Here is a 12,725-nt window from a genome sequence, read left to right as displayed (position 1 = left end):
CTTTTACAAATGTCCTTCATCCTGAACACAGCACAAAGCCTACCATCATCCCTGAAAGAATGGACAGAGATGTTGCTTTCTTCACTCCCTCTGGGGGGTGGGCTAGGACCCTCCTTTGGTTTGTCCAGCCTATCCTCTCCTGTGGAGTCAGTGTTTTGCCTCGATTTCAAATTCCCCAATCATCACCAGGAAACCATCTGATGCCAGCCCTCAAGGATGGTCCATTTGAGCGCTTGCTGCACCTCGATTGTCACCGCCACAGCCTTCCAGGATTGAGAGTCTCGAGAGAGGGCGTTACTCATTGTTTCTATCATTGCCTAGGAATTTTTTTAGGCAGTACACTTATGATTGGTTAATATGAAAAAAATGCAATTCTGGTATTTTCTTATTGCTGAGCTATTTAACGAAGAGCCTTTTCAGCAACAGGGAGTTCTTGATGGTTGCTGGTTACCTAACTTCCATATTTGCAGTGTTTATCAGAAAGGAAACCTGAAGCAGAAACGAAACCTAAAGCAGAAACGAAACCTAAGGCGGAGACAAACTCAGCTTTCATAGCAAATCAGCGTAGCTCATGCTAAGGCTCGTAATCAGGAGTGACAGGAGCATCAGAGCCATGTGGAGACTTCCAGGGGATCCTCTGCATCTGCTCCGTGAGGCGGGGCGGCTGACCCCTCGCAGAGGAGGAAAACAACCTGGGAGCTGAGGGAGGCTGCTGGCAGGTGCAGCCTCAGCTGCAGGGAAGCCTGGCTGGTGGCCAGTGCCTAGCGGTTGGCCCCTGGCGGAGATCTGCAGAGGCCGCAGGGGTTTGTGCCAGGTTTGCTTGCTCTGTGCATGAGCAAAATGCACCACAAAGCCACACGTGTGTTTCTACCTTTGACCTCCGAAACCAGCAAGCTCCGTTCCCTTCCAGAGTCACCTCGGGTGGTCGAAGCACTCTTGCCTCTGCCAGGGCGGGTGCAGAGATGGGTGGGCAGGTAGAGAGCAGAGGTGGGTGAGGGGGGGAGTGTGGGTGGAGCCATCGTGACTATGGGCGGAGCCTCGGGGTGTCAGCTGGAGCTATAAATCCCCGTGCACCCTAACCATCCTTAATCGTGTCTGAACCAGCTCAACTCCACTATGGGTGAGTGTCGCTCCCGCTCTGGGATGCAAGCGCAGCACAACCACTTACTGATCTCACTATTGCTTTCGTCCTTTCCCCTATCTGCCTCCTTCTAGGGTTACTCACAGGAATTGGCGCTGCTGTTGTTGGAGCAAGTGAGTTACTTGGTCCCCAAACTGTAGCCAGTCCTTGGCTGACTTTGGACAGGAGGCCAAGCAAAGCGGTGGGTGGGGCAGGAGGCAGTGGTGGCAGTGAGCGGCCAGCAAGGAGGAGACTCCATTCCCCACGTGCTTGCAGAGGCAGGTGGTCTATCAGAGACTCTGTAAAACTCTTCTTCCCTTGTAGCTGTTTCAGTGGCAGCCACGCCCGTGGTCCTGGGCGCTTTGGGCTTCGCCGCGGGGGGCATCGCTGCCTCCTCCATCGCTTCCAGCATGATGTCTGCCGCGGCCGTGGCCAATGGGGGTGGAGTGGCTGCGGGCAGCCTGGTGGCCACGCTGCAGTCCGCGGGTGAGTGTCCAGGGTGTCATCAGCCTCAAAGCCTGGGTGCTGCTGCCTGTCTCCCTGTTCAGCTCAGGGCTCACCCTCTGTCTCTTCTGCAGGTGCTGCGGGACTCGCCGCATCAACCAATGCCATCCTGGGAACAGCTGGGGCGGGTGTGGGTGCCTTGGTAGCTCGCCTAGGAAGAGGAGACATTCTCCCTGCAGTGAAGCGCATTGCTGAGGAGGATCTCCTGGCAAACCCTCACCCTAACACATCCCTGGAGATGGAATATGAATATAGTCATATGCAAACATGGCTCCTGTCTTCATTTCCCATTTGGGCAGGGGAGGCAGGCCAGTGGGGGGCTGTCACCTGTGGACTTTGTCTCCTTGTCCCAGCTGTCTTGGAGGGACCAGGGGAGATGGCAGGTGGACCAGGTCCAGAAGCAGTAGATGGCATGCTTTGTTTGGGCCCAGGCTTACAAGGGCTTATCTCCAAGGCCCTGGAACAGTGGGCAGAGGGCACCTGTGCGTGGCCTCCGTGCACCCTTCATTCAGGGTTTGAGGTGTGAGAGGCTCCTGTGAGTGAGCAGCAGCCGCTGTCCCCAGAGCCCCGGATCCTTCTGCATGAACAGCACCAGACCTCGCAGGCAGAACAGCTCTACCTTTGGTTTGCCTACTTATGTCCCTTGTCCAGAGGCATCCTGGGAGATGTGTGTACCCAGTGCTCCTGTCAGGTGCTTGGCATGGCACGGATGGGAGCCTGACTCAGGATGGGTCACTTGCTCCCCAATTGGGCAATTGGCATGGGCAGAGTTTGTGTGCCAAGCTCTGAAGCCCTGACTCAACCCCTCACCCCAAAGCCTGGTGGTGGCCCTGTGATCGATGCTGTGGTGGACAGGAAGGGTCTGCCCTGTCCTGGGTTACAACATCAGGAGGACATGGTGAGTGTGACACGGGGGCCACAGGGGTCCAGACAGAGCTGAGAGCACAGAGTGGGGCAGGATGCTGACCTGCGGGATGGCTGCGGGGCTTCCTGGAGGATGAGCAGGCTAGTTGGGCACTGAATGCTGGCTGGAAGTTTCGCAGAGGAGGGTGGTGCCAAGTGCAGTGCAGTCTAGGGGAGCAGATCACCATTACAGAGCCGGGTCTCTGTGGGGCAGGGAGGGAACAGCATGGCACCGTGCATTCACAGTGAGCCAGGTTCTTAGACAGCCTGACTTAGGAGCATTGTCCAGGGGCTGCCTGGGAGATGCATGCAGCCAGATCTCATTCTCATCAGTGGGGGCAGTGGCCCAGCATGAAAGCCCCCCAGCCCGCTTTCCGGGCTCACATCCCCTGCCTTCCAGGTCCACGTGTGCTGGTTGGGTGCTGTGGCCTAACCCAGCATTCTCTGAGCCCAGACACAAACACATAGGTCTGTTATCAGCTGGTTTACTTGCCAAGATTCCAGCTGCAGTGGACAGGACTGGGCCAGGCTGAGGCTGGAGCCAGGAGTCCGGTTGGTAGTACTGTGTCCTGGGCACAGGAGCTGCCTGCCTGTCTGGGCACCCCTGCTCCAGTCAGCATCCCTGTGCCCAGCATGGAGGACGGCCTGGAAGAACATGCAGTGTTAGGGTCTGAAATCGCCCCTCTGTTGGATAGCAAAGAACCATACATGGATGCAATCAGCAAGCTAATCTACTGAGCTGGCTAGCCAGGGTCAAGTTCTTCACACGGCCATGCAGGACCGGTGGATGAAGCAAGACCTCGAGCTAGGGACAAGCCCTATTCTTATAGGCCAGTTTGGCCGTTACAGCAAAGCCAGTGCCCGCGAAAAAACACTCCAATCATTTTAAAGCAAGTATGAAACACTCCAATCAATTACGGGTAAAACTAAAGGCCTGGGAAATGCCTTAAGTCCCTATTCATCAGGACAAGACAAAGCTGTTCTAAGCTAAGGGGTTACAGATGCAAAGCAGTAGGTAACATATGTGTGAAATACAGACCATGGGGCTATTTTACTTTATTTTATCAGCACCACTGACACTTCCATCCTGAGCCTGGGTGCGGGGGACAATGGGCCCTTGCTCTTACTCTTATCAGTGCCTGCCTAAGGCCCACTGACCCTTACAGGCTAAGCCTGGGAGTGTGGCCCAAGTTATTTGTGGAAACTTCTCCCTTTTACTTTATATTCGAGTTGCTTTTGACTTACTCAAACCACTTCTAATATGTAGACCTTTTAACATTTTGGTTACCTCTAACATGCAGCTCAGCGGCTTCAGGCTTCTGCTTGGTGCCTGGCTGCTGCACAGGGCCTCCTCACACTTTCCCCACCAGGGCTGACACCTGCTGCTATAGGGGCAGGCTTCCTGTGGTGGTCCTTTAGTCTTAGCCTGGGTGGATCCTGTGTGCCTGGCCACTGGAGGTGAGAGGGGTGCCTGGCATGGCATCACATCATCTGCCACTCTCCCAGGGTCACTGGGGTCCCAGCCTGGGCCCTGGGCTGTTCCTGGTCACTCCCCAAGGGAGAGGCTTTCTGTTTGTTTGTTTGGCTTTGTTCGGTTCTCTCTCTCTCATTTGAGTTCCTACACAACACAAAGCCTACCATCATCCCTGAAAGAATGGACAGAGGTGTTGCTTTCTTCACTCCCTCTGGAGGGTGGGCTAGGACCCTTGGCAGAGTTGTCCAGTGGTATCAGGTCATGGGGAGCATGGAGTGACAGGAGCATCAGAGCCATGTGGAGATTTCCAGGGGATCTTTTGAGTCAGCTCCGTGAGGCGGGGCGGCTGACCCCTCGCAGAGGAGGAAAACAGCCTGGGAGCTGAGGGAGGCTGCTGGCAGGTGCAGCCTCAGCTGCAGGGAAGCCTGGCTGGCAGCCAGTGCCTAGCGCGCCTCACTCTCGCCACCTTGAGGAGACTTGCAGCACTGCGTCCCTCCAGAGTGCTGTTTTCCAGCTGGAGTGGGGGGGTAGTGCCAGGCTTGCTTGCTTTGTCCCCTCGGGAAGTGCACCCCAGCACTCTTAAATGGGCCTCTAGCTTGGTCCTCGGATACCAGCAAGCTCCACTCTCTTCTGAACATTCACCCCGCGTGGAGGAAGCACTTTCCCTCCTTCCAGAACAGGTGCAGGGCCAGGTGGGTAGGCCAGTGAGCAGAGAAAGAGAAAGTGGGTGGGTTCCTTTGAGTGTGGGAGGCGCTCTGGTGTCAGCTGGGGCTATAAATTCACTCCTGCCCTTGACCTTCTTCATTAATGTTGGCACAATCTCAGCTCCACCATGACAGGTGAGTGTCACTTCTGCCCTGGGCTGCGAGGGCAATTTGGCCGCTTGCTGACCCACTCCTGCCTTTTCCCGCCCCTCTCTGCCTCCTTCTAGAGCTGCTGAAAGGAATTCGCACTGTTGTTGGAGCAAGTGAGTGACTAGGACCCCAAGCTGTGGCCAGTCCTTCAATGACTCGGGGTAGAGTTGCAGGGTGTTGGGCGGTGGTACAGCGGCTAAGGAGCAGAGCCCTCCTTGGCTTGCCTGCAGCCCCCAGGAGCGGTCGACTGTGTCTCAGGGACTCCATGATGCCCTTCCCCCTTGCAGCTGTTGCAGTGTCCTCCAGGCCTATAGTCCTAGGCTGGTTAGGCTTCACCGCGGGGGGCATTGCTGCCGCCATCACTTCCAGCATGAAGTCTAGGGCGGCCATTGCCAATGGGGGTAGAGTGGCTGTGAACAGCCTGGTGTCCAAGCTGCAGTCTACGGGTGAGTGTCCAGGGCGTCATCACCCTCAACACTCTGGGTACTGCTGCCTGTTTCTCTGTCCCCCTGGGATTCATCCTCTGTCTCTTCTGCAGGTGCTAAAGGACCCGACACATCAACCTATGTCATTCTGGGTGTAGCTGGGTTAGTTTTGGGGGTCTGGATAGTGCGTTTAGGTAGAGGAGACACCCGCCCCTCCTACTGAGATTGATGAGAATGGGGGCCCTAAGCAAACTGCCACCTACCCCACCCCTGTCAATCAAATAAATATGAATACAGTCATATGCAAACACGGCTCCTGTGTTCACTTCCATGTGGGTGGGGGGAAGTGGGCCAGTAGGGGGCTGTCACCTGTGGACTTTGTCTCCTTGTCCCAGCTGTCTTGGAAGGACCAGGGGAGATGGCAGGTGGACCAGGCCTGGAAGCAGTAGATGGCATGCTTTGTTTGGGCCCAGGCTTACAAGGGCTTATCTCCAAGGCCCTGGAACAGTGGGCAGAGGGCACCTGTGCGTGGCCTCCGTGCACCCTTCATTCAGGGTTTGAGGTGTGAGAGGCTCCTGTGAGTGAGCAGCAGCCGCTGTCCCCAGAGCCCCGGATCCTTCTGCATGAACAGCACCAGACCTCGCAGGCAGAACAAGCCTGTCCTGTTGCCTGCTGGGCTAGGATACTGTATCCAAATGTCTCCTGGGAGATGTGTGTACCCAGTGCTCCTGTCAGGTGCTTGGCATGGCACGGATGGGAGCCTGACTCAGGATGGGCACTGCTCCCCAACTGGGAAATTGAAATGCACAGAGTTTGTGTGCCAAGCTCTGAATCCTGACTCAACCCTTCAGCCTGAAGTAGTGGCTTCTTGGATAGATGCAGATTGGACAGCAGGAGCCCTTCCTGTCCCCACACCCCTACGATGTCAGGAGGACATGGTGAGTGTGACATGGGTGTCTCAGGGGTCCAGATAGAGCTGAGAGCACAGAGGAGGCAGGACGCTGTCCTGTGGGATGGCTGTGGGGCTTCCTGGAGGATGAGCAGGCTAGTTGGGCACTGAATGCTGGCTGGAAGTCTCGCAGAGGAGGGTGGTGCCAAATGCAGAGCCATGTCTTGGAGAGAGGGTCCCCGCCTCCCTGCCGCATCACTGGGGCTGGAAGCACCAGAACTCACAGGCAGAGTGAGTCTTGCTGTTTGACTGCCTGGCTTAGGTTTATTTTCAGGATGCTGTCTTGGAGATGTGTGCCCAGTTCTCATTCTAGCCAGTTGTGGCAGTGCCCAGCATGGGATTCCCCTACAGTCTGTCTACCAGGCTCATACACCCCGCCTCCTTGGTCTATGTGTGCTGCTGGGCACAGCCCAGCATGACCTTCTTCACCTCAGTATTTGCTGGCAGGTGCTGTATCCTTGCCCGGCTCAGCCTGCACCTAGCCCAGGCTGTCAACAGCTCAAGTTGGTATGTGCTGTAACCTTGTCTAGAAAAGCAAGGCCCCAGTCCCAGCCTTAGTGTGAACTGGCTGGTGTTACAGCCTGTTTTGACTTGTCCTGAACCCTGTCCTGGTTCTTGGATCTGCCAGTGGGTGTTAAGAACTGGCCCAGCCTGGCCTGCCCCCAGACCTGATCCACCAGCACCAGTGGTTTTTGGTGTCTAGCCCAGTCTTGGCACACCTCAGATCCAGTCCACACCCATGCCAAAGCATACGGCAGTCGTGTTCAGCCCAGATTGCGCCTTTCATTCAAGCTCTCATGCTTATCCATGGGAACCACAACCCAGCTTACATGCTCTTTGCTCCATACGCAATGCTGTTCCCAGCCGCAAATCTTGTGTGTGTTAGTGGTTGCTCTGACCCTGCTCGGCATAAGCCATCTCCTATTATGGCCTTTGCCATCAGATGTGGCAGCTTGGCCTGCCCTGGCCTGTTTCCAGTCCCAAGTCTCATTGGTGGCTAAAGCAGCCTGTCCCTGCCCTGTCTGCTCCCATCCGTGGATCATGCGAACTGGTAAGTGTGATAGCCTAGCTAATATGATCCACACTCCATCCTGATTCCTGCACTTGCCAATGAGCTAAGGTTTGGCCCAGCCCTGTCTGGTCCATCCTTCTCCACAACCAACCCACACATTTGTCGACTGGTAGAGCTACCCTGCCTGGCTTTACCAATACCTGGGCCTGAACCACACATTATTAGCAGAAGCTACATCTGACAAGGGGAATTACTCAAGTTTCTCCACGAGGCCAATTCCCAGACCAGATCTCACATGTTCTGGCAGGTGCTAGGCCCTTACGTGACATAGTCTACCTCTTTCGTCCTGGCCTTTGTATGAGCTGGGAGATTTTATGGCCTGCTCAATTCACACCCTATTCAAGGGTGAGCCTGAGGGTGCTACATCCTGGCCCAGCATGGCCTGTCCAAAATATGAGAACCCATGTGTGTCAGAGCGTTCCATCATAATGCCTAGCTAAACCCATCACCGCCCCCAGCTCTTAAACTAACCAGCACCGCAGGGGTGAGCCCACTTACCCCCCCACAGAATATCTGGTTCTCTCTCATGTTGATTAATGTCTTGGCCAAGCCTCATGTGACCTGTCCCCTGTACTGACACTCACTGTCGGGTACTGTGATCTAACCCTGACAGTCAGGCCCTCAGTCCTAGCTTTAATGTGGACCAGTGAGTGATGGTCAGCTGTGGTCCCTGCTAACCAGCCCAGCTCTAGTCTTCCACATGGACTGTTGCATTGATGTGGCCCATACAGATATTCTGGTTTCTCCCCTTCAAACTGCCTAGTCTCAAGCCACATCTGAGGTAAACTGCGAGAATTCCTAACTCTGCCTTTCCACTAAAAATAAAATAAATGTCCCAAATGTGAAGAGAAAATTAAATTTTCACACAGCTGGGGATGAAATGTAGGAGAGAGAGGAAAAAGCAAGAGGGCAGACAGGGTCATGCCACATTGGACAGTCTGTTGGTTTTCGCAGGTGGGAAGTGGAGTCCACATGGGCTGGAAAGGAATTCGAGCAGCTGGGACATTAATCAGCACATGGGATATTGGCACGTGCAAGGCGAAGATGAGTCAATTGAGCCATTGCACCAGGACCATTTCCTTCCTTTCTTTGTATCCAAGGATTGGTCCCCCATTGTGTGGTTGCTATCACTTCTTCTGTCCCTCATTGGTGGATGGACACTGGAGTTGCTATAGCATCTTGGTGTAGGTGACTGAGGCTGCTGAGAACATGGGTGTTAGGTTTAGAGGTGCTCAGACAACTTGAGGGCGAGAGAGAAAGGGAGAACCTTTCAGTTCAGACCAAGGGCTTTATTAGTTAGTGGAGAGTCTGACAGACCACTTCCTGGTGGGAGACGGTCCAGGACCCCTTTCCCATGGCAGGCTGACTGTGGGAAGATATTTATTAGCCAGAGTATGCAGCACTGCGGTTTTATAGATCCTAGCATGGGGGATGGGAGAAGGCAGCAGCTGTGCATGTGAGTGACCTGTGACATGAGTGACAAGGGTACATGGGCTGGGACAGGTTCTGGGTGGTTCCTGTAGGACATGCCAGATATTCCTGAGGCGATAAGGCTAGAAGATTCATCATGGCCTCACACTCACTCTCCTTAGGCCAACACCCTGCTCTACCCACCCTAAGAATGGGTTGGCAACTCTCTCTCTCTTTGTCTTTTATGATACATTTCTGTAGGCTCTGGGATTTCCCTTACCCTCTCTCCAAGTCCCCTCCCCGCCACCGATTCCTCAGTATTATTACCATAGTCCATCATAAAGAGTCCGAAGTCCACCCTTCCGCTCTTTAAGTTTATCTTGACAGCATAGGAATGGACGATGATAGATGTCCATCATGCTTTTAAGAGTTTCTTGGGAGTCCAACTTTGACTTGAAAGTAGAGATGCACACTGCATTGTATCTTCATATCTAGATAGGATAGTCCCTATTACACAGTTACTAACTATCCTGTTAAATGAAAATCCATAAAACAAAATCAACCACAGGAAGAAAAAAGGAACTTTACAACAACATGAGGTTAAATAACATGTTACTGAATGACCAATGTGTCACTGAAGTAATGAAAAGGAAAATCAACAACCCTCTTAGAGCAAATGACGTAGCTGTGTGACCTATGAGTCTGTGAAAAACCAATAAGAAAGAAAAACTTTTTTGGAGAAATGAAAATAAAAACAAATATCAAATCCCATGGTATATAGTGAAACAGTATTCAATATGCTATTGATGTTATATTTTGCATAAAGATTGTCTTAAAAGAGAGAGAACGTATGTTTGTCCTTTTGGGATTGACTTATTTCACTGTGTATAATGGTGTCTATTTGGGACCATTTGGTTGCAAATGGTAGAATTTCATTCTGCTTGATGGTTCAGTAGTATTCCCTGGATTAGGTGTCCCTGCTCTGCTCAGGGGCATCTGGGTTATCTCCTTGTCTTTGCTGTAGCAGATTGTGTTACTGGAAATAAAGGATTACAGATCCCTTTTTCATATGCAAATCGCTTTCTTTCTTTCTTTTTTTAGGATTTATTTATTTACATTGGAAAGTCAGATATACAGAGAGGAGGAGAGACAGAGAGGAAGATCTTCCGTCTGATGGTTCACTCTCCAAGTAGCCGCAATGGCCGGTGCTATGCCGATCTGAAGCCATGAGTCAGGTGCTTCCTACGGGTTTCTCACTTGAGAGCAGGGTCCCAAGGCTTTGGACCGTCCTCAACTGCTTTCCCAGGCCACAAGCAGGGAGCTGGATGGGAAGCGGGAGCCCCCGGGGACTAGAACCAATGCCTATATGGGATCCCAGTACGTTCAAGGCGAGGACTTTAATCACTACCTATCGTGTGGGCCCCAATATGCAAATTTAATTTCCCTTTCATCTTATACAATAATCAGATATAAAATTGGATCAAGGACCCAAATCTGCACCTTGAAACCATCAAACTATTACAGGAAAACATAGGAAGCACTCTCCAATGTTGGGAGTCATAATCTGGGGCAAATGGCAGGAGAGTGTAGAGGGGACGTTCCCTGATTTGTAAGGCTGCCATCAGGGTCCAGCTGTGAGTAAGTCCCCGCAGATGTCTCTACATACACCCTGTTGCTGCCTCACCCCGTTGTATGGATCCTTAATCACGCCTCTTCAGCCTCTCGGGACGTTGTTTAATGCACTGGGGGAATAGCCTGCATGAATGGATTAATATCTGAAATTGATAACTCTCTTACAAAAGAATTTGAGTGGATTGGGATCAGGTTATAGCAGTTAACAACTTAACCAAACCCACATTGGTCCCAGAAATCTGTGTCTCGCACCTGGCCCCGAGACATGGAGCATATCTTTTGAGAAATAGGCTAAGTTTATTTTGGGAAAAGATGCCAATTTTCATGGCAAATTTTAAAGTATAAAACAGCCATCTGCTCTGTCACTCCCAGCCACTGAGGTACCAGGATTTATGTGAGGCTCATGCACTGTGCCCCTTCTTATCACCAGGTTAGAAAGTTATGTAGAATATGCACTAAATAGAATGAAAGTATGGTGAGCCCCCAGAGGAAAAAGTCAAGGCCATTCGCTAGGTTGGCTAGACCCTCCTTTTCTTGGCCTCCCTACGCAGGAATATAAGTTGAAGATGAAAAAATGGAGTGGAGAGGCAGTAAAAGAATCTAATGGCAAGATATCGCCTTCATGGAGGGGTTACAATGCCCTGGCTCCCCTTCGCTTCGATGAATAAATTAGAAATAGATATAATCTTAAGAAATTATTAAATAAATATTGTAGGAAAATAAAATGTAGCTATTGCTTATGTGGTTATGGGATGGTAATATGGCTCATAAGGACTTTTGTTTTCGGCTTATGGGGTTATTGTAATAGGTAATTAGTTAACTGTTTAACCTGTGCCCTGTGAGCTGTTGATCACCTTACAATTATGTGAGCTATTGATTACATAAATCTGGCCATAATTATGGGTCTGAGGTTAATGGCTTGTGATAATGAATAGGCATTTTCTGGGAAAAAGAAATGTAGTTTTAATTTTAACTTTTGCCTTTAAACCATGACACTTGGAACATTTTAGCAATGTACGATTGTGCAGGTTTTGGCAATGATAAAGCTGAGTGTCCTGTTGCTTGTCTAATAACAGCACCAAGCATCTCTCTTGCCAACCCCACACATCCTTCCGAGCTCCAAACTCAGCTGGAGCTGGTCCACATCACTCCAAGACATGGGAATTGGGAAAGACTACTTAGAAAAAAATCACCAAAAGCACAGGCAGTCAAAATCAAAATAAAAAATTGGACTACATCAAACGAAAAAGCTTTTGTACAGCAAAGGAAAAGTTCAACAGAGTTAAAAAGCAACCAAGAGAATGAGAGAAGATCTTATACACCATGAAAGTGATAGAGATTAACACTCAGTCTTTACAAAAAAAACATAAAAATGCAACAACAAACAATTTTGTGAAGAAATGGTCAAAGGAAATGAATGACATTTATCAAAAGAACAAAGTCAAATAGTTAATTTATGAAAAAAGTCCAGCTTCCAGAGCTTTCAGGAAATACAAATGAAAACCAACTCCTCTGTCAGCTTTCAACCTAATGAACTGCATTGCTGTGGTTGAGTTGCAGGAGTTCTGTGTATGACCTGAATATTAGCCCCACGTCACATGCATCATTTGTGTTTTTTCCCAGTCTGTGAATTGACTATGGAAATACTGTAGTGTCCTTTACTGCATGAAGCCATATTCTTGACCCATGCATGCATCTTTCTCTGAAATATTCACTCAGGCCTCCTTCATCTCTGGCCTCTGAGAAGACACAGTGAATGAGGGCTGACCTTTCATCCTTGCGAGCTGCATATCCAGCTGAGGTGACAGCTGGAAAATTCTGTGGCGAGGAACAGAATATCCACACTGGAGTGATTAGGTGCCATGCACATGGCCTGGGGAGACTGAGAGTGTGTGATGGGCAGGCTTCCTGTAAGGCCCACTGGGTAAGGAAGCGGGCAGTCAGGACAAAGTGCAAGCTTGCTCTACCAGTTGTTGGGCCCTTGGCTGAAAAAAATGGCTGTGCTGCTTGTGTGCAGGGTGCACAGCAAACCGAGCCAGGAAACTGTAGCTAGAACATGAACCACATCTTGCCGTGTCCCTATAGCAACTTGGCTGCACCTGCAGGGCCCACTAAAAGACATCCACTTCTGTCCCTACTGCACATCCTGTTTTGATCTTTGTGTAAAATTCTCACCTCCTGACCCAGGCCACAACTTCTCTGCTCTTTCATACTGGACCAGGTTACACAGAGCACTCCCAAAAAGGCTTGCTGTGAGTTAATCTATGTATACGGACCAATTATAGAGGCCGGGAGGTGGGTGGAGTCTGCCTGGGGCGGGCAGGGTCCAGTGGTGTCAGTAGGAGCTATAAATCCCCGAGCGTTGTTGACTTTGCTTATTTG

At 51.1% G+C, this 12,725-nt stretch overlaps 1 protein-coding gene across 1 annotated transcript; it reads left to right on the top strand.

The window, feature by feature from the left end:
* Nucleotides 1-1,063: 1,063 nt before the first annotated feature.
* On the top strand, nucleotides 1,064-5,848 carry LOC121153214 (interferon alpha-inducible protein 27-like protein 2). The gene is made up of 7 exons (XM_040975695.1): nucleotides 1,064-1,120; nucleotides 1,216-1,254; nucleotides 1,445-1,606; nucleotides 1,699-1,878; nucleotides 4,933-4,968; nucleotides 5,143-5,301; nucleotides 5,835-5,848. Exons 1-7 carry the CDS (start codon nucleotides 1,117-1,119, stop codon nucleotides 5,846-5,848), a joined length of 594 nt encoding a protein of 197 aa, XP_040831629.1. The 5' UTR covers nucleotides 1,064-1,116.
* The last annotated feature ends 6,877 nt before the right edge of the window (nucleotides 5,849-12,725 follow it).

This window comes from Ochotona curzoniae, unplaced genomic scaffold (assembly GCF_017591425.1).
Source record: "Ochotona curzoniae isolate NIBS_2020 unplaced genomic scaffold, NIBS_Ocur_1.0 contig_2688, whole genome shotgun sequence".
NCBI classification, from domain to species: Eukaryota; Metazoa; Chordata; class Mammalia; order Lagomorpha; family Ochotonidae; genus Ochotona; species Ochotona curzoniae.
The sequence above is the reverse complement of the archived record's forward strand: the minus strand, read 5'-3'. Positions and strand labels throughout refer to the sequence as shown.

What these genes read in the sequence shown, in the direction of transcription:
- LOC121153214 (XM_040975695.1), top strand. An exon ending in CGCTGCTGTTGTTGGAGCAA is followed by an intron (nt 1,255 to 1,444) that starts GTGAGTTACTTG and finishes CTTCCCTTGTAG; the next exon opens with CTGTTTCAGTGGCAGCCACG. An exon ending in GGAGATGGAATATGAATATA is followed by an intron (nt 1,879 to 4,932) that starts GTCATATGCAAA and finishes GCCTCCTTCTAG; the next exon opens with AGCTGCTGAAAGGAATTCGC.